This window comes from Electrona antarctica, assembly GCF_951216825.1.
Source record: "Electrona antarctica genome assembly, chromosome: 4".
Lineage (NCBI taxonomy): Eukaryota > Metazoa > Chordata > Actinopteri > Myctophiformes > Myctophidae > Electrona > Electrona antarctica.
The window spans coordinates 22,231,089-22,258,496 of NC_136809.1; the positions used below are offsets into that span (position 1 = coordinate 22,231,089).

Below are 27,408 nucleotides of genomic sequence, written 5' to 3' on the forward strand. Positions count from 1 at the left end.
TGCATTGCACACCAGCAAAAGAGGAAACTGCTGCTATTTCTGCAAAAGACTGTTGTTTGATGACCTGCTTCCATCTGAACACTGGCACAACAAGCTTCTTCTGTTTCAGAGGAAGGGTCAGGTTCCAGGGATCTGGAGATTTGAACTTGAAGACTCACCTGAATGCACTAGTGGATATTCTTACTTGTGTTCTTTGTAACATATTGAAAACTAGTTAAAAAAATAACACTATTTTTGCCAGCCAAGCAGAACAGGAGTAGGCTTGCATCTTTGCCTCTGTGAAATCGAATCTGAGGAACGGACAGCCAATACAGGAGAGGCATTGTATCCCTGCATTTGAAACACTAACCAGCTGGCAAGATCAAAGACCATTACGGACAAAGCCTTCCACCGAATCCCCCCTTATTCTACAAAAAAAGACAGCAAACTAAAGACAGAAAACGAAACAAAAACCTGACACAATAGACGTGCATAAAACCAAGGGACCACATCATCGGGCATACATTTGTGTGCAGGTGTAGGGGCTGCCATGGTGCGTGAAGGTGGCATGGCAGCAGCACAGTTCTGTCTGGGCCTGTGGGCTTTCGGCACCCTGTCTCTGGTGACACTGTGCCTGCCAGAAGAGGCCATCCGTTGCCCTGTGTGCTCCGAGGAGCGGCTGGCCAACTGCCGTCTGCCGGACGGCTGTGCGGAGACGGTGCGCGAGCCAGGGTGTGGATGCTGCCCCACCTGTGCCCTGCCTAAGGGGACACACTGTGGTGTCTACTCCCCTCGCTGTGGCACAGGGCTCCGCTGCTTCCCACCACGTGGGGTAGAGAGGCCTTTACATTCACTGATGCACGGCCAGGGGGTGTGCACCGACGAAAGGGAGGTGGAGGAGAACTCAGGTGAGAAATTCATCTGGTGGTGTTACTGGTCGTTGTTTGTGTGCGAGGGGACTCAAGAGGGGAGTGGGGGAGTTACAGGGAAAAGTCTGTGCTTTGAATACGATGGGGTGCAATGATACTGCCATATCACGGGTCACTTCAGTGTGCTGAAATGACCACTGGAACTATTAAAATACCCAAATCATTTAGAATGGTGTCGTTGCATGCAAGGGTAGTAAAGGTAGTACACCTTGTACATCTCCAACAGTGATGATCTATAATCAAACATTATTTTGAACGTCTAAAATTGGGATATAAGAGTACTGGTAACGGTGTGGATCATGTAAAGGCAGCTAGTCACTGTTGATGTAGTTTCTCCATCACCGGGCGTGTATCTCCAGCTCTCTCTCTCTCTCTCTCTGTGTCTGTCTGTCTCTTTTGGGCCTGTGGCGGAGCAGAGCAGAATGTTCTCTCTTTCTGCTCCCCTGGGTCGTACCTGAGCCAGGCTGGGTCAGGGTGGGGGTGCTGCTTGTTTACCCTAATCTCGGCTAAGCCCTGAACAGGAGCACACATACGCCAGCTCCTCGCTACTCCCATGAGAGCACATACAGTTCCACTGCTGTCTCACGCACGGCCACTTGCTGTGAATTGGCCCCCGCTGTTCCCACATAGATCTCCAGAGAGGAGCACAGAGGACCCGCGGTGATGGATGCATGGGCACACACACATGCACTCATGATTCTGCATTAGTGCAAAGAGAACGTGCAGTGCGTGCATGTGCGTGCATGTACATACACTGTGTGTGTCTGCATGTTGATCTGTGGTCCTGCACACAGGCACATGTGGAGAGCATGCAGGCAGACGTACGGACATCCGTGGTGTGGTGTGGAGAAGAGTGCAATGTTGGGCAGTGTGTGTGTAATGAGAGTAGGTAATAAAAGCTGCCTGTCTGCTGCATGAAATGACTCTGTAATGGAGTGTGGCCAGTCTGGGGCTATTAGAGCTCCATGCAATCAGTAATCCACTTCCACGGATGTCTCTTGTCCTCTTCCTCCAACTACGTTCCACTTACTCCTTCTTCTCCTCCTGTTTGCTGCAGATGTTTAACTCCTTTTCACAAGTGATGTCTTTATCATGCTCGTGTTGGCAGACACCTGACTCCTGTTGTGTGCCCCCCCCCCCCCCCCCCGCCCCCCCTCTTAGCAATATACGTCCTTCAGCTACAGTCTGTTTCCACTTTAAACCTGGAAAGCGTCTAATGCTACATATCTTATCGTACCTTCTTTCCTGTGCCTGCTTGAGGATGTTGTCTTGTCCCCATGTTACTGATGGAATTCTCTCTCCCATATTTCTCCCTTGTCTCTCTACAAAGACTATGGAGCGGTTGTCACGGCGGGTGAATTGCCCTTTTTGTGATGAATACAGTTGTCTGAATCTAATTTCCATTATGGCATGGCATGTGCGTTTCGGGAGGTGGTCGTTAAAAACGTGCCGCGAACAGTGCATTTCTCTCATTTGTTCCAGATCGCCTGCTAATTGGCCCAGAGCTGCTTTTTTGCTAAGCCTTGCTTCCCAGAGGGTTATCACTGGTGGCAACAGGCTGTCTGTTACTGCCAGAACAGAAAACTTTTCAACTTAACCAACATTAAGCTCCCAGCAATTCTCTCTAATGCTGCATCTGTTTCCCCTGGTCCTCTCTGAGCCCCCCCTCCCCACCTCTCTCCCCTCCCAAGCCTTCAAGCACATCGCCCACCGTGTCCAGCTCTTCTACAAAGATGAGCTCATCGGCACTCTAGCTGCCAGAGCCGAAATGAGAGCCTTCTGCTCCCTGTGCGGGGCCAACATAGGTTAGGCCGGCACATAGCGTGACTAAACGGAATCAGAAAGAAGAGGAAAGCTGTTTAGAGCATGATAAAAGGAGGGCAGTCAAGGCTTGGCCCGGCTCCGTCCAACCACGCTGCTTAATCTTTGAGAATGTTTTTCCTAAACATTGTTTACCGAATGGCTTTGATGTTCTGTAGTCCGATCTGCCAAGAGAGAACTGGGTTATCTGTTCCATTCTCCAGGGTGGGGCAGTGACACACGGAACATTTTGGAAAGTTTAGAAGTTTTGTTTTCAGTGTTCTGAAATATGTATGCCAAGTTCTGTTTTAATCCCCACTCCTTCTCACCCCTGGAGTTTGTCATAACAAAGCAGGGAGGCTCTGCTCAATAAATCTCAATGTACATCAATACTCCTCAGCAATGTCTCTCCAAACCTCCTGTATAAGAATGCTCAACGTAAACCCTGGCATCGGAGAGAGGCTGAGGAGAGTAACTGTACACTGCTAAATACTTGGTGTTGATTTTACTGATGAAAAATGTTATACACTCTCAGAATTCAACTAACACTGAGAATTTTGCTGTGTAGTCACAAGTACCAGGAGAAGTCCTTTGTGGTGCATTCCCCGCACTTATGCATTATTAAACCAGGGGGTGCATCACTTGAATACACGTCCCGCACTGCTCCACTCCTAGCAACAGTGAACATGCAAGATAAAAATAGATGAGGGTTTTTAGAAAATAAATGGGATTCATAAAAAAGGGACACCATGTGATAGAAAACGATGCTGACAGGCCAGTGAATTTAGGGGTGCAGGCAAATACTGTGTGAATAATGTTTGTATCATTCATTAAGTCTTGTACTGGCTGATAATTAGATCAGGTTTCAAGCACAATTTCTAAATATTAATGTAAAGGCTATTTAAAACAAGAAAATGCATGTTACATGATCCCATTATTTCCCTTGGTTTAAAACTGTGTAGCCTTATAAGGCTACACAGTATTATAATACTGTTCTCAAAAAATAATCAGGCCTAAGGTTGTTCTAAAATTCATATTTCCATAGCAACGGCAACCACTATTCTGCATCTCACATCCAAGACCAAGGCACTTCCTCGGTGCTTCTTGATTTACAATTCTTAGAAACCCACTGTAATACTTAGAATAAATCATTATGCATGTGCTGGCATCCGTTCCAACATTCCAGCCAAGTCTCCCCTGGTGTCATATTCAAATGCCTCCAGCTAACTGTGAAATGGGTATTATTTACAAACAGATACAGATGTCAGATATGAAACAGCCCAATGCCTACAGACGCCAATGAATGAATGAAGTTGTCAAGTATTTTGTTAATTCCAACTAATTCTCAACACAATTCAGCTCAATTTGACTTAGTCCTTATACAGCCAGTGTGATAACCTCAATTCTTCACTGTCCATGTTGTTGCATGAAAACACCCCAATTTGGGCTGATTAAGGATGTATGTACTATGTACTATAGGAGTACAGTACCTTATGGTGCCAAAGGAGAATTCTCTCAAATCCCTTCTCAGCAGATATCCCCTGATGTTGTATAATATTTGCTTGTTTTGGGTTATGCTGCACATTTTTACAGCTGGGACTTTTATGCAGGAGTAAATATGATTAGCTAATTATTGCCCTTCTCCACGGGAGAGCAACCCCCTTCTGTTGTTTGAGCTGTGGAGGCGATACACAAACAATCTAACGTGGTTTTGGCCATGAAATATTCCCAATCTGAAGAGGATGGTGAAATCACAATCCCAAAGCTCTCTGATTTCATAGGCCTATGTCATGTGAACACATTAAAGCAGCCTTGCTCAAATCTGCCAGGAATCTACATCAATACTGACAACATCTGGCCCGTGTTCATTCATAGCATACCTTTTGCAAACGCAAAACAAGATGTTGTTTATTACAAGAAATTCAGCAGTGATTTGCTGTCACAACTTTGCTGGAGAGGAAATACATTTCCATCAGAACAGTCTTCTATCACTGTAAATTAATCCAGTGGCTGCAGGATTAGACTCACAAGACCCTGATTCATGACCCTAAACCTAAAGCATGATCAATAATTTCGTAATAATCTTAACAATTATACAACACAACAGTTTGACCTAATTAAAGTATATTGTAGGATAGGTTTCTCTGTAGTCTGTATATGTAGTAGTCTGTATATGTAGACATTATATACAGGCAGGCCATTAACAAGTGATAAAAACTCAGAATTACTGCAATTCACTTTATTTCAGAGATCTGTGAGCAAATATAGCTATTTATTAAGTAGAAACCAAGTTAATGATACAATTGTGTACATTTTTGAGGGACACTAGCCCCTCCTATATCCAGCTTTGTGTAAACACAAACATTGTCCTAACAGTAACACAAACATTGAATGCCATTGACAATGAATGGCCAGTTTTAAGTGTTTGTACAAACACTAACATTGAATGCGATTGGCAATGAATGGCCAGTATTGAGTGTTTGTGTAAACACAAACATTGAAGATGAAGGTGAGGACGCAAATTGTGATTGGCCGGAATGAGATGATATATGATAATGTATGATGATAAGAGCGCCCCTCACTTCACACAGCTGTGATTTTGAGGCCCCTCCTATTAGCTTTTGTCCTCACACATCTCAATATTTGCCATTGACAATGAAAGGGGAATTCAGGTCAAATGTCCGCTAAATCTTGTCCCTACACATCTCAATATTTGCCATTGACAATGAAAGGGGAATTCAGGTCAGATTTCCGCCAAATATGACATAAATTAGGCCTAAACATCAAAACATGAAATGCCATTGACAATGAAGGGAAAATGTACGTCATATAAGGACGAGCAAATCGGATGACCAATCAGATGATGTTGGTGGGAACGCTTGGCCAATAAGGGACCACGATTCTTGATGATGATGTACGATGATGATGAGCGCCCCTCACTTCACACAGGTGTGATTTTTAAGAGGCGCTAGCCCCTTCTATAAACAGCTTTTGTCCCCACACGTCTCAAGATTGGCCATTGACCACGTAAGAGAATTCCGGTCAAATGTCCGCAACATTTTGTCCCCAACCGTCTCAAGTTTTGGCATTCACGATAAACGGAGAAATGACATCAGAATTCCACTAAATATGACGTAAATTAAACATCAAAACATTAAATGCCATTGACATTGAAGGGAAAATGTACGTCATATGTAAACGAGCAAATCAGATAACCAATTACAGGCAACAGGCATTCTGAGATTATGCCAGTATGAGATAATATATGATGATATGAGCTGATAATTCCGCTATGACGTAAATCAAACATCACACGCTGTCTTCTGTCTTTTTTATTTTTTTATTATAATTTTTTATTATGTAGAAATTATTTATGAATGAGAATTTTACGTTAAAGGAGCATTCAGTGATTTGGGTGATTTGGAAAACCCCCCCGGTCCGCCCCGGTAGCAAGATGTGCACATACACACGCTCTACAGTGGGGGGACACACAACAGGCCAGCAGCATGCACACCAAGGCCCGCCTCTGCTCGATCGTGATTGGCGGAAGGCCCCTCAAATCCTGATGGATGAAGACTTGGCCACCTAGCCAAAAACGAAACCTAAGGTTTTTTTTACCCCAGGGGCTCACTGGGGACAGGGAGGAACTCCTTATATGGTCAGCACACTCTATAGTTGGGAGGATTATCACAACAAAACAAAAAAAGAAGTGATATTTGAATTAAGTGAAATCACTGAATGTCTATATCTGATATTATACATAAATAGTTATTTTTGAGTGGTGTAAACCACTCCTACAACTGGCTTTTGTGTGCATAAAAAAATGACCATGGTTGCTATGTTCAAAATAATTTCTGACGTAATTAAATCACACCGGGTGAACTGGATGACCGTAGCAACCGTGGTCATTTTCTCTGCACAAAAAAAGCCAGTTGTGAAATCACATCCAGGTGTGATTTCATTACGTCAGATCAGAGCTGATCAGGCTATATAATACCTTACCTTATATAATACCTCACATCGGACAAAAACTCCAGCTGAATCAACTTCATGGTCACAAATCATCACATCAGAAGACGAGTCTACCTAGCCAAAGATCTTTAACGTCAGACATTACGTCAGACCACAGCTGATCATGCTATATAAAACCTTACACCACTCAGTTCACACGGGTGTGATTTTTTCAATATAATTGTATTAATCTTATTCATACAGTCTATATTTTTGAGTGGTGTAAACCACTCCTACAACTGGCTTTTGTGTGCATAAAAAAATGACCATGGTTGCTATGTTCAAAATAATTTCTGACGTAATTAAATCACACCCGGGTGAACTGGATGACCGTAGCAACCGTGGTCATTTTCTCTGCGCAAAAAAAGCCAGTTGTGAAATCACATCCAGGTGTGATACATACATTTATCAAAAATGATAGCTTTTTTTACTTAACATATTTTGTGTGATTTCATTACGTCAGACATTACGTCAGACCACAGCTGATCATGCTATATAAAACCTTACACCACTCAGTTCACACGGGTGTGATTTTTTATATTAAATATAATTTATATAATATAAATATATTGAATGTTTTTTTTAACCCTAGAACACTAAACATATTTTTTGTTACACCATCACTAAACATGGGTATATTTTACCCAATGTAAAATATTCCATAAAAAACATTTCTTATCAAAATATATTGCAGTGCAGCAATAGATGGCAACTTGAGGTACTCTTCTTTAATATTTCATCATGACTTTTCACAAAAAAACTAAAAATAGATTTCATGGGGGGGCCCTATCATGGGGGGGCAAAATCGGTGAAAAACGTGCATATTATTTTTAAAATATTCCTAAAAAAAGAGAAATGAAGTTGGGAACTTCTCCTTTGGTCCACCCATTCCTAAGACATTCCTAAGACATTCACTGAATGGTCCAGTGAAAAAAAATAAAAGTCCATTGTGGGTGTAATATGTATTGGATTTTTCTCTATCACACAACGGTGGCCGGAACGGTTTGCGGAGCGGTCTTGATACCGGAAGGTCGCCAGTTCGAATCCCCGGAGCGGCACGTTAAAATTACCACCGCTGAAGTGCCCTTGAGCAAGGCATTGAACCCCTACCATGAAATGTCCTATGAGCAGGGTGTGGCTGTAAACAAGCATCTCAAGCTTAGTCCACTTCCCTGGGTAAACAAAGAACTTTGCTTTGCTTACACTCACTAAATCACTAAACACGAGTGAAATTCACCCGAACACCTGCCTGTCGGAAAAAACAGGGATGTGGGCAGGGAAACAAACCTACCTTCTATGATGTCACTGAGCATCATGAAGGTACTGAAAGACCCACCCACCATCAGTAACATTATGAAAATTGCAAAAATATAATCGTCGTGATAATAACATAAATGTATGTACGATAACAAGAGCGCCCCTCATTTCACACGGGTGTGATTTTTTAAATGTGAAACCACAAGCTGGATGTCTGACGTTAATATATTTCTACCTAGTAATACCACATGCGGTGAGGGCTCTCAAAGATGGTTTATGTATGAAGATGGGCCAACTTAATTGGAGCCACTAGACGCGAAATGGTACACAAAGCCTACAAATGGTCTCCTAAATATAGTAGGCGTGGTTTGCTTCTCCCCACAGTATTTGAACAAAAATGAAAACAAAATGAAAACAAATAAACAAGGCCATTGTACATGCAAATGGCCCTGCTCCTCATTGACCAGGCCTTTTCAAGGAATGAGGCAAATGAAAAGGTGTACTTTTGAAATAGGCCTTTCAGTTTCTCGAAGTCCTCCAACCATATATATACATGTATTGTATTTATATAAATACATGATTTTGATCTATCTTATTAAAAATCACTCCCGTGTGAACTGAGTGGTGTAAGGTCTGTCTGACGTAATGAAATCATGTCTGACGTAATGAAATCACACCCGGGTGTGATTTCATTACCTGGCTTTGTTTGTGCAGAAAAAATGAGCATGGTTGCTATGTTCACCCTGTTCACCCGGGTGTGATTTCATTACGTCATTACAACAGGGTGAACATAGCAACCATGCTCATTTTTTCTGCACAAAAAAGCCAGTTGTAGGAGTGGTTTACACCACTCAAAAAGTCTCTCCCTAATAGAGTTGTAGAATGGCATTTCATTTTCAATTTCCTTTAGATCACACAGACTACATAATCTATCCTCCTCAACCGTGCCTACATATCTGCCTGTCTCAATATGCAGACCAAGTATGCCAGCTCTAATTTGGGCACAAATTGGGTGAAATTGCAGATGGACAGAGAGAGGCTTCCGGACTCATCTCAAATCTCGCAAGAGTTTGTTGCTGGGATAAAGAAATGTCATTAACAAAGTAGATTTTCTCCTGATTTGTCTCGCTAAAAGAAGCCACTTTACTATGAATATCTTGTAAATATTGTGTGCCTTGTGATGATTGGGTCCAGTATTTAGTTCAGTGACCATGGAGTTAAGGAATGGTTCAGAAGCTGTGTTCACGTTCATTCTCCCATTGGAAATTAATAGACTCCAACATTCTTCCCGTCTCCTAATAATGTTACCGCTCACCTCACTACGGGAAGTAAAGCAAAGTTGGCCTCTCTTGCTATTTCTCCTCTTGGGGGCTCTCTCTCACAAAACACAGAGAAATCTGAGTGGCTGACTCGTAGATTCCATGCGCGGACAAAAGAAGCTGTCTGCCGGCGTCTCTTCCAGGTTTTTAGACAGCTAGTGGATGGAAATGAAGCTCCACCCACGCGGCAGATTCCCGGAAAAGCTTGCCCCAGCGGCATTCTGCCGTGTGGGTGGAGCTTCATTTCCATCCACCAGCTGTCTAAAAACCCGCAAGAGACACCGGCAGACAGCTTCTTTTGGCTTCTTTTCGCGCATGGAAGTTCAGGTGTGCCCAGGCTGAATGGCTGCCAGCCAATCAGTTCATTAGTCACAGGCATTGGTTATCCTGCTGCTTCAGGCATCACCCCATGGCCCCTCCCTCACACTGACCCATGTATAGACGAATTCCATGGAGCGGCGCCCTGCAGCTATGACTGCGCCTGGGGCAACCCTCCGTGGATTCGTCTGAGGTACGTGTCACATTAAGCGCAGCTTGACGCCGCAGCATTGATTTCCTACAGCTGGCCTACACCGCTCTGCGGATTCGTCTACAAGCAAAACCTTGACCTTACTGTGTGACCTTGACCATTGCAAAATAAAGAAATCTTATTATCGTACATCATCATACATCATCTCATACCGGCCAATCAGAATTTGCATCCTCACCTTCGTCTTCAATGTTTGTGTTACGCAATGTTTGTGTTTACACGCTGGACATAGGAGGGGCTATCACCCCTCAAAAATGTCAGTAGTGCAGGTCCCACTCCTGACGGTAACTGTAAAGGCAACTGCGAAGTGTCTGGGCACCATTTTCCCCCCAGAAGACTGGCCACATCAGGTACCAAATAGCAAATAGACCCATATAAGAAATCACACTTAAGTGAGGGGCTCCTCACTCCTTCAAACAAACATTGTACTCTAAACAAACATTAAAAGTCTGTAGACTTGGCTGCCACATGACGTCACGTTTAGTACTCTAAAGCCTAAACAAACATTAATGAAGTCCATAGACTTGGCTGCCATATGACGTAATTTCCGAAAGCCAGACAGACGTGGGGGCGCTAAGCGCCCCTCAAAAATGGTACCATTTAATGTTTGCTTAAAGTGCTCCTTTAAGCAAACATTAAAACATTGCATAGACTTGGCTGCCACACACGTGGGGTGCTTTTTTCCCCCTTTCTTTTACGTCATGAAAAGTCCATAGTCCATATTGTTATAGAGTCAATGCTATAGAACTCAGTGTTTTCAGTAACACTATGTATGTAGGCTAGGCATACTAATTGGCTCACTTCTCAACATGTATGAACATATCAACAGTAGACATGTAATCCATTAACATTGACAGTTATATCTACACAAATACATAATCCAACAACCACAGCTTGGTTGAGATCTGAATCCACACTGAACGGTATCAAATAGTTGGATGGCATCAGATTCAGGAGGATGGCAGGGCCCATGTTTATCCGTATCAATATATCGTAATACAATTTGGGAAAGAGTTTTCCTAATTACGTTTATTACTTTTTAAAATCATCAGTCACTTTTCAAATTATTATTATTATGCTGCACACATAAATTATTCACTTTTGGTTACATGTGCTTCTTGAAAGTCGCTGCAGAGCTTGTAGAGTAACAATGTTATAATTGTTCTCATGGGTTGTTTTTATTGCTCAATCTCAAACTTGGACGGTTGTTTGGCAATGGCACTGACTGCGGCTCTGGTGGTTCTATGAATTCTCCAGCCTTGAGCATGAAACACTGTTGTCCAGCACTCAGACAGCATCTCCTGTTGACTGACAGGAATAGTTTGAGGCAGTAACACTAGTTGGATTCAGTCGTCATAAACTCTGGGAAACAATATGACTAAAACCCCAGCTATAGCAGCCGCTAGAGGCTGCTACGCTCCTTACACCCGTTATGTGCTTTTAGGAACATAGAACAATTCCCTCAAAAATCACGCAGTTGATATGTGCATATTAAGTGTTGAACAAAACAAAATAGCTTGGGTGCCTAGGCGGGCAGATTCTACCAATGCTTTTCAATGGCAACGGATTTGTTGCCATTCAAGGACCCCCCCCCCCTCCCAAAAAAACCTCTCCATTCCCATAAAGGTTTGGTGTGACTGCCCCCTTAGTCATATTTTTCTTAATTTATCCAAAACACAAAATCCATGGGAAATCTGCACTGGGAACCCATATCAGTGATATCTTCCAGGTTGGACTACAAAATGATGTCGTCCCTGTAGCACTGTTTTAGATTATGAGATGTCTTGTGTGCAAAGTTGACTTTTTGGCCTGAATTTCGCACTACAGGAAAGGTCATGGGACATTATGGGCTATTAGATTAGTCAGGGCTCTTCCTCCAAGTAGAACTCTGCATTCTGCATTTGTCCCGGCAATCCATCCATTAGACTAGTCACTAGTTGTTAGCCTATGCTCTCTCGCACCTCACAAGTGAACTGGAGGAATCGCATGCAAAACTGTCCTGAAAAGTAACGTTGCCTGTTCTAATAAGACTAGCCCAAACCAATCAAATTAACTACAGCTCTATTAAAGATGGAGTGCCACAATTTTTGTATTTTTCCAGTTGTTCATGTGTCTATGAGGTGACAGTACTTCATTAGACACCCTGGAGTCGTTTTTATGTGCAATTATGTATTTAGGGTTTCTTCCTGGAGGCTGAACCCTTGACAGTCAAACGGGCCAATGAAATAAACAGTAATATAGTGACATCACATTATCAGCCCCTCCCCTAACCCCTCCCCCTTTATCATACAACTACAGCTGTGGGTGCGGCTTCAGTTCAGGTGGATCGCCACCCATCACCACCCACCAGGCAAACCAGGCATACTTAATGAACTGGTGGGCGTGTCCACATAAAAACAACATTTTAACAAATACTGTAAACTTTTTCTAAAAAATTATACATCCTTATATAACAATAAGACCTGATGATCATGTTTTAGGGTGGAAAAAAATCACGGCACTCCATCTTTAAAAGTGTGAGCCAGTGGGCCTCCCTTGGGAAGTTGGGCCAAGGGTCAGACCGCTTCCTATGACAGGCTGTGTTTGTACAGGTATGAATTAAAGTATTATTGGCGCTTCATTTCACTATATTTGTATGCTGGATTTAGACAAATTTATATAGAAAACGAAAGTAAGAAGTCCTCCTTGTTTCACTAATTGCATACTGAATCTTAGGTGAATATAGATCATAAGAAATGTAACAACATTTGTTGCATGAATCTGTGGGCATAACCATAGTGGGGTCAGCTTAGATCCTATGTTCCCTCGGCACATCAGTGCCACTGCCAGACCTTAGGTGTCATGTCATGCTGACACCGTGGCTGGAACATGGCTGTTCCCGACCTGATGTTAGTATATAATGACGCCGGGGACAGCCTTTTTTGCATATCATTTCACCAAAGGAATTATGGACCTGCAGACCACGTCAACACAATATAATAGCTTTTGCTACCATGTTGATGCCAAAGAAATGCAGCCCTGTGGACCATGTTGACTCACGAAACATTTTGTCTTTGAAAACAAGGCAACAACAGAAACCTTGAGCCTCGGGAGGAGCAGCCGAGCAAGGCCTTAGCTGAGTGGTTGATGGCCGCACTCAGTGCGGCGTCTGAGTTGCATATCAATATGGTGGCAATCAGCTATAATCTACTTAGAAATTGCGCATGGTTAGTTTCCACATGGAGACCATGTCTGCATTCCGTGGTGAACAACAATATTTGAGATCGAGAGTTTAGACTAGAGAGCAACTTCAGGGTAGACTATAGCCAGAATGGTCATTGCGGCAAGAGGCAAGCCTGCAGCGACAGCCAATACGCGACGACGATTGTGCAACAAAATGCTAGAGAGACCACCAAAAATAAATAAATAAATAGACCAGTGATGATATAAAGTAGACCTTTAAGAGCATTAACCATTACTTAAAAGAGTGTGCACACTAGTCGTGCATAGCAAGGTCACGGAGAGACAGAGAGATCTATAGTGTCTGAAAAAGTAGAGACATGTGAGAGCTCTCCAGGACAGACATCTGAGTGCTGACCTGCGCGTTGAGGAGCGCCCCTACCAACGGACTGATATGGAGCGAATCTCGATAGATTCGCAATATAACAGGCCGTATCTGCTTTTATTCATGTTCATTTGCTGTTCATATCATGCCCTTCATGATGTGGTCCCATTTTGTAATCATTAAATATGCCAGTGCTAGGTTCCATTGAACCTATTTATTGGACTTTAGATAATTGAACAACCCCGACCGACGCATCACCAGTCATTCCCCAATTGGGACCCCCTCTCTGGCACCTATATGACCTACACCTACTGCATTGAAAACAAGTCGCATCACCGTACCAATATGTAGGACCGCCCTAAAGACTTGTTTTACCTCTAATTGTTTAGACACAGTTTTAGCAACAGAAACGGCTTGATTGTCAACCGCAAGCTAGTCTGTATATTGCAAGACATGCTCCCTAAAGTTTAGTTTAAGGTGTTACTCGAGGAAAGGCCATCAGTCCACCAAAATCAATATTTGTCATCCTAGCTGAGCACATCATCCTACATTCCGATAACAGTGCTCAAAACAGCCATTTATCAGTACATTATATGACACTTCTGAGCAGAGTTGTGGCATACCCAAAGGATATAAAGGATGTCTTGAGAGTGCAGTCCCTACAGAGACCCTATAGCTGTTCACACAAAGGGGTAATAGTCTCCTACTTATTCGGATTGAATAATGACCATTGCTGCATGTCATTCCTTCTGTCTCCCCTGTGTGTACCATTACTCACTATTCAATACAGTCCATTTCCCACTGAATAATTTAAGGGTTGTGTTCTTTGGACCACACTTTTTGGTTGATGCAGGCTGCTCATTTAAAACAGATTATTATAAAAGTATAGTGCGTGAATTTATGTTTTCTGGGACTTAACATAATACAAAATAATTACAATTTGTTCTTCCTGACTTGTTTTGTTTTGTTTTTCAACTATAGTATAGCTTTGGCTGTCCACCTGTGACAGCAGCACAGTGTATTATTAGCTAAAAGCCTTGACTGGTGTTTTACACTGAAAGCTGTTGATCCAGTCTTGGTGAAACCACATAGAGAAATGGTAGCTTCCTCCCTGGAGAACAGCAGTGGTAGCAAACAGGACATGGCACCCCTGACCCACTTCTAAATCACTTAGGCTCGTGTAAAATGGCACTCTGAAAAAGTGTGGAATCGGAAAACCGCAAAATGGCAAAAGAGGGGAAAGAACAGCTTGGGACTGCGGAAACAGCTGAAACCCTGCTGGGTCTTGTGGGAGAAAGTGCTGATGAGCAAGGCTAATGGCAACAAGACTAAAAATACAAACAGACAAGAAACACTTCCCTTTGGCCAAACCAAGTAATAACCTTGTCAATGAAGTTCAGTGAGACTCTCTCACCTTCCAATGTGTAGCACAGAGCAGCACATATATTCTAACACGAACATGGGACGACTATTAATTCAAAGTAAAACAGGTCAAGGACCCGCTTGAGTGGATATCAAGGAAGATACTGGACTGCCTTTATTGTGCTATTGCCAATAGCAGAACCACCTGAGACCTGAGCCAGGATCCAGATCTTTTCCAGAGATCTTAGAAAAAGAACAGCTTGAGAATGCTAAAGACATGGTTATAATCACTGCGAATGGTTTGGTTTCGATTGGAATGCCAATCTGTGAAATGCCATAGGTCACCGTCCCTTGTCTTGCTCATCTTATGACCTTGTGCACTACCACACAGTCATAGAAGTATACGTTTCCAGGAATGCCCACTGGCGACAAAAAATCCCTGAAAGAGGCTCCATCTGGCTCAGAGAGAGGTTCTTGTGGAAGGAATGGGGGAGAGCAGGGTGTGTGTGTGTGGGGGGGGGGTTTCCTCAGGAAGCAGCTGGCTGCCTGCAGGGGCACAGAACTGCAGGATTATAGGGATGCAAAGGTGAATGTGGCACAAACCACAATGGATAGCGGGTGGCAGGGCAGGGGCGGGGCGGGGTTCGGGGCGGGGCAACATTTCAAATGCACCAGCCCTTGTAGGATAGATGTGGTGCAGCAGTTGAAAAGGGCCAAGGTACAGTTTACCCCCCAGAGTGAGAATGCTACTCGGTGTCCTTGAGGTTAACCTGGCCTCGTTTTTAGCCTACATTCCACCACTGTATGTTCAGCTGTGGGACAGTGGGTATGCAGAAGGACAGTGGGAGTAGCCCAGTAGCTCTCGCTCTATCTCTGATGTCAAGTCATACACGATATCAAATCAAAATCCATTAATGACTTTGCCCATTGGCCTAAATCGGTGGTTTTCAACCCACTTCATATGAAGGCCCATTATGTATTTGGCATTCGAGCCACAGACCACCATTTGATAACATTTAATATTTTGTTGTCGTTGGATACAATTTTGTCCACAATTCCATGCTGTGTTGATGTGGTACTATAGGAGAGATAACAGGCAAATGTTGAACAAAATAACAATTCTTCTACATTCTCTAATTGTCTATAGGGGTCAATTTGGTTACCAACTCTCCATCATTTCAGGAACCCCTTCAATTTCATGAAGGACCACTGGTTGAAAACCACTGGCCTAAATGGTTGTGTTAGGCTCTTTTGTTTTTTTGCTTGGCATGTGTTGCTTTGCCCCTATAATGTGTAAGGGCCACTCTGCTATATCATGCCACCTTACAGTTGAATTATACACTATTATACCACTCTTTAGGGTGGTTGAGGTACTATATAGCACTGTTGTCATACAAAGAACCTGTTCAGCCCTTGCATGATTCTTTGCAGTGGTTCTCAAAGTGGGGTCCGAAGACCCCAAGGGCTCCTTGAGGGGTAGCTCTGGTCTGGTCCATAGCTCTAATGCGTTGCATTTAGAGCAATGTTACTCTCGACTTCCGGGGTGAGTTTTGGTGAGTAGCAAAAAACGTTTTTTTATTTACGCTAAAGACGAGATGTGCTGCCCTTGCAACACGTGCCTATGTGCAGCTAGACAGCTAGTTAACAGTTTCTGAGATCCTCCAATAAAGAGACAAGGCTTGACTTTTCTTGTGTTTACTGAAGTCACAGGTAATTTTGTAAAACTGAAAAGTACAGAAATAAACATAAAAATGAATTAGCACACAGGTAAATATGCAGAGTGTGTGAGTAATATAGTATGCATAGTTATTAGTAGGCTATTTGCACTGAACTAGGTACACAATGTTGAAGTCAAACACAGAAAATGGCTAGGCTACTGCTACTGCAGCAGTAAACTAACATGCAGACCACATGTGTTTACACAATTTCCAAACACAAAATAACCAGCTACAAAGGTGTTCTGCAAACATCACATTCTACATGAAATATAATCTTTGAACCGATTAACTAGAACTTCAAAGTACTTACAGACAATAATGTCCAAGGCAAAAGCATTAAAGAAGAATTATCAGCAGACCATGCGCACAGCTCACTGTTTCATGGGGAAATGCTGACTCTGAGTTTAGTTTCACTTTCTACTTCCACCACTGGAGGGCAGTAAAAACAGTAAGAACTGGTACACCTTTTAACTTACTTAATTAAATGACAGAATTAGGAAACATTTTGAAACTATGAATTTTAACCAAACTGCCATTCCAAAGGCAGCACACTCCCCGCTTTGGTACAATAACATTGTATCACTATAGATACATCAACATTAAGGGAATGTCCTTGGATGCTCAGTTTGAGCTGCTCTGATAGACATGTTTGTCCATGATGGTCAGGGACATTCTGTCATCCATGTGGACTGTTTTAACACAGAGCATCCAAGGTTGTCTGTCCTCTCTGTGGGACCTGCATCTTCCTTACAGGCAGGGGAGGTTGAACCAGGATGCTGTATCATACCACTTCAGTCACTTGGATGCTTTTTGGGTATGGGCTGAAACAGGATGTGTGACCATTTTGCAGCACGTTTGCTTTGTATACATTGACCTCTGATGGTTTGTTCCCAAGCATGCTTCACCCACGACGACCCATCCTAGGTCTAGTCGCTGTGCGTAAGGAGCATTGTGGGGCCCGTTTATTAGCTCGCGCACCTTGTGTACCCTTAAGATGTCTCTTCCTAAGAGCAAGAGGATTGGAGCGTCTGGGTCCACAGGTTGCATCTTCTTGGCAATTGGCCGTAGGTGGGAGTGATGCTGTGCAATTTCTGGTGAAGGTATTGCTGTCCTATCATCAGGAACCATGTCACACTCGATTAGGGTTGGTAAAGGAAGTTGTAATTTTCCATCAATAGACTCGATGATGAAGTTACTAGCTCTTCTACCTGACGTCTCTGTTCTCCCTGAACAGGTTCTCAGTGTATAATGAGATGAATTGGCCTCGACCTTGAAGAGGTCAAAAAACTCTGTCTTGGCAAGAGACTTGTTACTTTGCTCATCGAGCACTGCATACATCCTAATAGCGCTCTTTTTTTTGCCTGCAGGATGTACTTTTACCAAACAGATCTTGGAGTAGGAGCGTGGGCTTTCTCCACTTACACATATCTTTGTGCAACTTGAGGTGACTGTACTCCCACTTGGCTCCCCGCTGTCTTGTTTGTCAGCCTGAATACTCTCTGAAGCCTCTTGAGGAGGAGGTCCTGGATGCAAGGCAGTGGTGTGTTTGTCGCTATTACACTCAAAGCACATTATTGCCACCTTGCAGTCTTTTGCCACGTGTAGCGTGGACCCACAGCATCTGTAGCAAATTCTGTTCTCTCTCAGGTATGTTTTGCGTTCTTCCATGGGTTTTCCTCTGAATACTTTACACTTTTTCAGTGGGTGGGGCATCTTGTGTATAGGACATTGCCTATCTGGTCCCTCCAATTTCTGTTGAACAGGTATGTTGTCACTATCATCCAGTGATTCTGCATCAACATCAGTGTTGTGTGCACTTACAGAGGCTTTCCAGCTGGACTTTGCAGGTTTCTCCGTTTGTGATGTACAATAACTGTCGGATGTGGAAGAAAAGAAGCTTGGATCATTCCTCACCTTTGCCTGGTTTCTCACGAACCTGGAGAAGACACAAAAAGGTGGAAAAGTCACTGCATTCTCCTCTTTGTACTTGGATCCCAGAGCTCTCCATTTCTCCTGGAGGCTGTATGGGAGTTTCTCCACAATGGGTTTTACCCCACGAGGTGTATCCAAATATAAGAGGCCTGTTAGGTAACCATCCTCTTTGGCACATTCCAATTCCAAGAGAATGTCACCAAGTTCTCTTAGCTTGATATTGTCTCCGTTATTTAGTTTTGGAAAGTTGTCAATCTTTTTTAGCAGTGCATCTTCGATGACCTCTGGCGCCCCATAACATTCTTCCAGACGTTGCCAGACGGTGTAGAGGCCTGCTGCAGGTTTGAGAACATATACAGAGCGGATGGTTTTTGCCTGTTCTGATGACTCAGGCCCAAGCCATTTTGTCATCAGGTCCAATTCTTCCCTGGCTGACAGATTTAAGTCCTTAGTTGAACTGTGAAAGGACGCTTTCCATGACATGTAATGTTCAGGTCGATCGTCAAATTGAAGAAGACCTGAACTGATCACTTCTCTGCGTATCAGGTATCTAGCAAAGTCTTGTGCACCTGGAGGCTCAGGTGAGTAGTAGTCTTTAAAGGGATTGCTTGAGTGTTGAGGAAGATTGAAGTATGTCTTGGTTGGTTGTGTGCTCTTTGTTGGCTCTTCTCTTTTAATTTCAACACTTCCATACTGTGGAGGTTGGTTAACATGGGTGGCGTTGTCAACAGCTGGATTAGCGCCAGGGGTTCTTAAAGGCTTCTCGTCCATCTCAGGTGAACTCACTGGTGAGTGTTTGGGAAGCTGCTGGACGTATTCTTTAGCACGTTGCGCTGAGTTGAGAGGCTGCTGAAGAACCGGGGGCAATGGTGTTTGATTAGCATGTTGTGCTGGGGTGACAGATTGTTGTAGAGCAGGGGGCATCAGTGTTTGATTAGCATGCTGCTGCACGTACTCTCTGGTAAGTTGTGCTGAGTTGAGAGCTTGTTGTAGAACAGGGTGTTCTAGCACTTCCTGGTATTCGTCCTCACTTTCACTCTCCACAGCTTCCTGGTAGGCTGCGGCTTCAGCAGAGGCAGCAGCAGCAGCCCTCTGAGACTGGAGAATAAGGAAGGTGCCATCAAGTTCAGCCCTTTGTTTAATCACTTCAGCTTGTTGTTTAGCAAATGCCACTTCAGCCTGAGCAGCCTTTGCCTTAGCCTGTGCTTTTACATATAAAGATGCTATTGAGGATCGTGATGACTTACTGGATGTCTTAGAGGATGCTTTAGATTTAGATTTGACTGAAGACTTGTGAGAAGACTTGACAGATGCTGCTTCGGATGCTTCATGCTCATCCTGTTGTCTTGTTAGTGTCAGGAGCTCTGAAGCCCCCCTCTCCTCTTCTTGTTCATTTGTATCCACTGTGTATTTCTTTCCTGAGCGTAGACTCATGATTGCTGATTATTATCTTGTGTGCTTGAGCCCGCCGTACATTTGTCTTTTTACTGTGCTGCCCTTGCAACACGTGCCTATGTGCAGCTAGACAGCTAGTTAACAGTTTCTGAGATCCTCCAATAAAGAGACAAGGCTTGACTTTTCTTGTGTTTACTGAAGTCACAGGTAATTTTGTAAAACTGAAAAGTACAGAAATAAACATAAAAATGAATTAGCACACAGGTAAATATGCAGAGTGTGTGAGTAATATAGTATGCATAGTTATTAGTAGGCTATTTGCACTGAACTAGGTACACAATGTTGAAGTCAAACACAGAAAATGGCTAGGCTACTGCTACTGCAGCAGTAAACTAACATGCAGACCACATGTGTTTACACAATTTCCAAACACAAAATAACCAGCTACAAAGGTGTTCTGCAAACATCACATTCTACATGAAATATAATCTTTGAACCGATTAACTAGAACTTCAAAGTACTTACAGACAATAATGTCCAAGGCAAAAGCATTAAAGAAGAATTATCAGCAGACCATGCGCACAGCTCACTGTTTCATGGGGAAATGCTGACTCTGAGTTTAGTTTCACTTTCTACTTCCACCACTGGAGGGCAGTAAAAACAGTAAGAACTGGTACACCTTTTAACTTACTTAATTAAATGACAGAATTAGGAAACATTTTGAAACTATGAATTTTAACCAAACTGCCATTCCAAAGGCAGCACACGAGAGGATGGTCTGCATTCATGCGAGCCCCGGAAGTCGAGAGTAACATAGCTCTAAATGCAACGCATTAGAGCTATATGGGCCAGAGCTACTTGAGGGGGTTCCAGGGTGTCCCCAGCAACATGTGTTAATATAGCATACAAAATTATGTAACCACTTTAGCCATATATGAGCGGGCTATTTTCAAAATATCTTGAACAAATTTAGAATATTTTAGAATATATGTTAACAATACAAATCTTGTATGGGGGTCACTGGCACAAAATATTGTTTCAGAATTCTTAGATTTTTAAAACAAATCAGAAATAGCTATCGTACAATCTCATAACCTGTAGCATTGCTGACATAGGGCATACGTATATGGCTTGAAATAGGTGCTGTATAGCACCAAAATAGGTTCCCCTTTGATTACCAGCCAAAGAATCACTTTTAGTGCTATTTATTTGGCACCATTTATGTTTAACGTGTACTGCATGCTGACTTTTCTCTTTGCCTGGAAGCAATGGAGAGGCAAGACGAGATCATCCCTGAGCACCCAAACAACAGCAACATCCGGTGTAGTCCCCAGGACAAACGCTGCATACAGAAGACCCTGGCTAGACACATTCCCAAATCCAACAACCAGAGGAGCAACACTGCCAGGGAAGACCCAAAGGCTGCACTGGTGAGAACAATGCCCTTTGACCTCTTACCAGTTTCAAACCAAACTAGAAAAAGTGCCCATCGAGGAACAGGTCTCCACCAGGATAATAGCATTTGTAATGTTTGGACAAAATGTGTAGGAGTAATATATGAAAAAGTATATAACACGTAACAGTGTATTCATAACGTGTAGTAGTGCACATACAAAGTTGTACACAGATCGGTGCAGTTATAGGTGTAAACATTTAAGTTGCATTTCGTCATCTGCCTGGTGGGAATGTGTGTGCATAATTTAAGGGAAATCATAGGCTGTGTTAATGATTTGAGACATTTTGTTCAAAATGGACCAATCCTGCAAAGTTTGGAAGGCAATCGGGCTGGAATATGGGAAAGCGGAACGGTTGCGTGTTGATCTCATTACTATGGAGAATGTGTATACAGATGTGCGTGATGTATGGATAAAATATGTACGAGTAATGTACAGATATGTGTTTTACCAAAGTCGGCCTCATGGTGGCGCTATAACCGGCAGATGTGGCATTTCTTCCTCAGCCTAATGGGAATGTGTGTGCATAATGTCACGGAAATCGCACGCTGTGTTAATGATTTGAGGCATTTTGTTTGAAATGGACAAATCCTGCAAATTTTGAAAGGCAATCTTAGCGATTGGGGAAGGAATATGGGAAAGCGGGCAGGTCCGTCTTGATCACATGACTGTGTATAGCGATTTGCGTGATGTATAGATAAAATCTGTACGAGTAATATAAAATTTGGGGCAGAGGTTCGTCGTTGGCATCCAGGGAGTGTGTGTGCACAGTTTGGCATTGACCAACGGTGCTGGAGATTAGCTGTACGCAGACGGACAGACACACACACGGACGGACGGACGGAGTGCAAAACATATTCTCTCCCCAGGCCTTCGGCCTGGTGGAGACAATAAAACCTTCAGAGACTTCAAGCACAAAACTATTTTAACAGCAATATCATGAATTAAAATGCAAAAGAAAAGCCAGTAAACTCTCACATAAGTGTTATTTATATGTAGGATGCAGGGCACGTAAAATGTCTGTCAGTGACACAAGATTGTCTGCAAACAGTAGGCAATCAGATCCAGGCAGATCCAAATCCAGGCAATCAGATGTTAAAATGTGCTAATTAAAGTTAGAATGCATTCAATTAACTATATAGGAATATTAAATAATTATTATAAATATCAAAGTGCAATGAAGTAATTGTGGGGGGAATAATAGTAACGTACTGAAGTTTCCTCACAGGTATATAGCCTACAGTACCTAATTCTTATGTGATTTGAATCTATAATTTCCGGACAGGCTCCATGTCGTGCTGAGCTTCAGAGAGCACTGGACAGACTGGCAACGAACACACGCACACATGATGATCTATATTCAATCCCAATACCCAACTGTGACAAGAATGGAGATTTCCATGTCAAGCAGGTTTGTGGTTTCATTTTAGGTAGCACTGGTAATATCTCATGGCTTTGCTTCTAGTGCTTAATCTGTTAACCTCTGTCTGAGTGTTAGCCCATACGGATATGCTTATCTTTCAACCCCAGTCACCTGCAAACTGCGCAATCCTTCTATAAGTCAAAACACAATGTGCAGTTGAACATTGAGTGCAAGAGTTCTGACTCGTGCCAAGACCTAATGTCTTAAGTCACATAAAAAGTGATTTAGTTTGAAAACTAAAGAGCTGAACTGAACTGAGTGCGTGTAAAGTGGTTCCTTTTCAACTGTTGAACAATAATCACTTCATTTCAGTGATGGTTGCTATTAGCTTTTGGATGCGATTACCTTTTTTTTGTTATACTGCTTTTGTAGGATTGGGCAATGGTAGGCCTATAGATAAGAATAAGAGAATTGGAGCACATAAAAGCTCAGATAAGGCTGTGTGGTGTGCTGTGAGCCATGTGTGCAATCAAAGGAGCAGACATAGAGTCAGTGATAAAAAGTGAACCCTGTTAATGGCACCAGCTCTCCAGAGTCTGGGTTAAAAGTACCCCAGTCTGCTCTTGATAGCACGTTGTTGTGAAGTAGACTTAAATCCCATCTGTTTACTGTTTAACTATAATTACTTTATGGTAAAACTCTGGTGGCATCGTTTGTAACCCCTGCACATGGGGGGCAATCAAGAATCATTTTATGGCACAGAAATGTCAGAAGTTCGTAGGTTGTACAGACATTTTCTTTTCTTTACTTTACCCAGACCTTGTTATTTATTTAAGCTTAGCACACACAGTGAATAAGACCGAATTTTGTATAAATAAAGGGGTGGTATCTAACGGCTCTCCTCTGATGATGAACAAAGGAACATAGGAACCTGCCACGATATGAGACGGTCAAGTCAATCTTTGTCCTGTTAATAATTGTATGTACAATCAGTTTAACGACTTCCCATGAAATCTAATGTTGTTGTTATCAGCTGTTATTATCACTTCCATGCCATAATCTTCTTTTGTAAGCATGTGCCCTGTATCATTTGTCCACAGTGCCACCCAGCGCGTGACGGGCAACGGGGAAAGTGCTGGTGCGTAGACCAGAAGACGGGTATGAGACTACCAGGACCACTAGAGCTGCGAGGGGATCTGGACTGCCACCAGTTAATGACTGCTACCCTAAGGGAGTGAGGAGGAGTAGGGCTGGGCTTTAATCGGGGTTAGTGTGTCTGTATGTGTGGGTGTGTGAGCGTACAATATGTGCGCATGCGTGCGTGTGAACGCGCATGTGTGTGTTTTTGAGGAGGAGGGGGTGGGAGCAGGACCAGCCAAATTCTACCGGTGCTGATTATTATAACTATGTGTGTAAAGAACTTAATCCTCAAGCTTCACTTCACCTGAGGCCAGCGGTACTTGAGATTTCTAAACAAAAAGGAAACCGTAGAGTTGTGTACTTTTGCTATTGTTTGTTTCCCTGTGTGTGTATGTGATCTCTATGGGTCTGTTGCACATCCGTGCATTGTTTTTAATACCGTATGTGAACATAGACAGATACTTTTTAGACAGATGCGCTTTAAGTAACAGGTGGTGGGACAAAATAATCCTTTAACATGATCTTGGTTTACTCAAGTCTAATTTGCCTCATCTTTGAAAGAATCAAACAATCCTGTGAGATCATTGGAATCAGTCGTGGTTGAAATAGTATTTGTATATAATTCGTTTTTAACCTGCTTGGAGCAGCAGAAGGATATGGTATTGTACCAGGACAATTCACATCATGTCACATCACATGCTACTACTACGATTGAGATTGAGATCTATTCAGAGAAAAGTATAATAATGTAATAAATTAACTTTCAAATCACCTACAGTATCTTAGCTAACTATGCAAAGTGCCCAAACTTCCCAGCCTCACAATCTGTCACCTAAAAGGCACCGACCAGACGAAGACGTTTTTAGGTGTATCCGCAAATGTTTTCAGTGGTTTCATGTGGATACACACATTTCTTATTCCATGTGTACGGTAAACCTTTTGAAAACGACTCTGTGACATTTTTTTTAAACGTCTCCGTGTGGATGTGGCCTAATAAGTAGGTCAAAAAAACCCATCAAAAGTATTTGCAAATACTATTTAACCCGGCCTGGTCATAACATGGTTCAGTGAAGCAGCGGAAAAACGATGGGATGAGAGCATTAGATAGAAATGAAAGTAAATAAACCGGGTGGAGGGAGGAAGCAACAATTCCCTGCTTTGAATTACAAATTGATGATAAGCTGCGGCTTTTCACAACATTTAGAAAACCAAGAGTGAAAAGAGATTGCTTTGAAAAAGGGAAACTGTACCTCTGAGAGGTCTGAAAGCCCAGAATAGATGTGCTTCATCACCCTCCTAGACCCCCCCACCACCCCCCTCTCTACATCCCCTCTCTTTGCCTATGAGCTCTCTTTAGCTTATTGGTCCAGAGGGAATGGCAGCATAGCAGGGCTAAGAACTCTGTATACTGCTGATAGGATAATCTTGTTTCTCCAGCTGGTGCTAAGACGCCAGTGCTATTCTCATGTTTGTATGAATATGCTTCAACATGCAGGATTTACTCTCCAATAGACTGCTTGGCAGCATTTGTGCAGTTTGATGGTGCTATATACTTATTGTGCCAAAACAAAATGAAGAAAATCGCTTCTGCACTTTTGAGCTATGTTTTATGATGGGAACTGAAGATTGACATTCTCAGAAGGTGGACTTATTATCGGCAAAATTATGACCTAAATAGGCGTGTCCAACAAAACAAAATGTATAAGTAGCCACATCACATTATTTTTGCAGTGTCACTGTAGTTAACTGCCCAGCTGTTTCACTGACTAGTGTAATAAAAATGCATACAGTATGCATATATATATATATACACACACACACACACACACACACACACACACACACACACACACACACACACACACACACACACACACACACACACACACACACACACACACACACACACACACACACACACACACACACACACACACACACACGATAAAGCTCCTGCAGGTATAGCAGCAGAAGTGCTACCTAATATTAAACTTAGTTTGGAGGACTTGAATTCCTCACTTCTGAATCACAATGGAAAACCAAGCTGCCATCATCATCCATTGAGCAATGGATCATCCATTGAGTAGCAAAGATCATTAATTATTTATATTATTTTTAAGCTCTTAACTCCTCGTCTGACATTTTACATTCTCTAAGCAAGACTGTTAATATTCTTATGGCAATTTGATTGTATTACATGGTGCAATGACATGTGAATGCAGTTCAGATTGGATTCCTCTTCAAAAATGGATAACCTGGAATCGTCCTTTGGTACATTTTGGTAGTACATTGATATGCCTTGGAGATTAAAAGAGAGAGAGAGAGAGAGAGAGAGAGAGAGAGAGGGGGGGGGGAGAGAGGCTCACAACATGTATTGTTACATCATTGATTCCATCCCGTGGCCACAAACATTTAACATTTGAATATTTGTGTTGTATCTCTCCATATTTTGATTGTACTGTACCTTGAATTAGATGACTTCTTAAAAACATTAACCCCAGCATCCCTATTCGGGGATGTACATTCAGCGAACGATTTACATGCTCAAGCATCTTTTGAGCTTGTAGATCAGCTATTTTCGACTAGGGATGTTCTTCCTATTGTAGACGTAGAAAGTAGCCTAATAACATGTAGCCTACTGTAGTGGCTCTTGAACCGGTAGTATCATACCCATGACGCATTGGGTGAAAGCCATAGCCGACTCAAGCCGAGTGATGCTGATGGATCTACAGTACATGTATACATAACATTGAAATTGTTGTGTTTAGGCATTATGTCACACATGCTTTAGTTTAGGTATTACGTTAATTTGGGGTTGGTTTAAGAGTGTGGGGAGAACAAATACTTGACCTCAAACTCCAGTATTTTGTGCCAATTTAAATTGGGTAAGAGTACCTGTTCAGGAGCCACACCCTTTAATGAACATTCATGTCTTTTAAGATAACAGGATTTGTCAAACTTTTGTGTAGACTCTCTTTTAACATGATAGTATTTGGGCAGCTGTACTTGGCAGGGCACACCTTTTCAAGTTCAGAGCACAATGACCTTAAATGGAACGTGGGAAAATAAGACAACCTGTTGCAAACAATATGTTACTTGGAAACATGCAAGCAATAGTTTTCATAAACCCAGGGGGTTGGCCCTTTTCAATTAAAAAAGAAGGAGACACTGGAGCAGCTCAGAAGAAAGATGAAGTTCATGTCGAAACATCAGTCACTCCTGTCCTAGCACCTTTACTAATCATTTATAAAAGAGAACTACTAACTACGCAAGTGTCTCCTTCTTCTCCACTCTGTCCAGCTCCAGTGGCGCACCGGCCTGCCTTGATTTGGCTGAGGCACGGTGGTAATTTTACAGGTTAACCTGACAGCAGAGCTAAACTAGAATTCTACGTAATCATGGACAGAAGTACTATCTACATGTATGTTCCATTTAAGCAAAAAGCTTAAAGATGTCTAAGTGAAAAGAAAAGAAGAATGAAAGTAATGAAAAGAGGAAGCTACAATATTTATTTGTCATGTAAATAAATTCCACTTTGTGCAAAGAGATTTATATTCTATTAACATGATGCTGACACTAAACAATTTACAGATAAATACATTTTCTATACTGTTTGGGAAACATGAATGGAATTGCTTTCCACAGTCATATTCCATGATATACATCCACTACTACC

At 42.5% G+C, this 27,408-nt stretch overlaps 1 protein-coding gene across 1 annotated transcript; it reads left to right on the forward strand.

The window, feature by feature from the left end:
• LOC306921719 (insulin-like growth factor-binding protein 4) lies at nucleotides 1-25,512 on the forward strand. The gene is made up of 4 exons (XM_079498987.1): nucleotides 1-887; nucleotides 21,042-21,205; nucleotides 22,515-22,640; nucleotides 23,693-25,512. Exons 1-4 carry the CDS (start codon nucleotides 530-532, stop codon nucleotides 23,828-23,830), a joined length of 786 nt encoding a protein of 261 aa, XP_079355113.1. The 5' UTR covers nucleotides 1-529; the 3' UTR covers nucleotides 23,831-25,512.
• Nucleotides 25,513-27,408: the final 1,896 nt, after the last annotated feature.

Excerpts from the sequence above, each read along its gene's own strand:
- LOC306921719 (XM_079498987.1), top strand. The coding sequence starts at position 530 with ATGGTGCGTGAAGGTGGCATGGCAGCAGCACAGTTCTGTCTGGGCCTG. Across the intron at positions 888-21,041 it reads GGAGGTGGAGGAGAACTCAG|CAATGGAGAGGCAAGACGAG; the intron begins GTGAGAAATTCA and ends TTTGCCTGGAAG. Across the intron at positions 22,641-23,692 it reads GAGATTTCCATGTCAAGCAG|TGCCACCCAGCGCGTGACGG; the intron begins GTTTGTGGTTTC and ends ATTTGTCCACAG.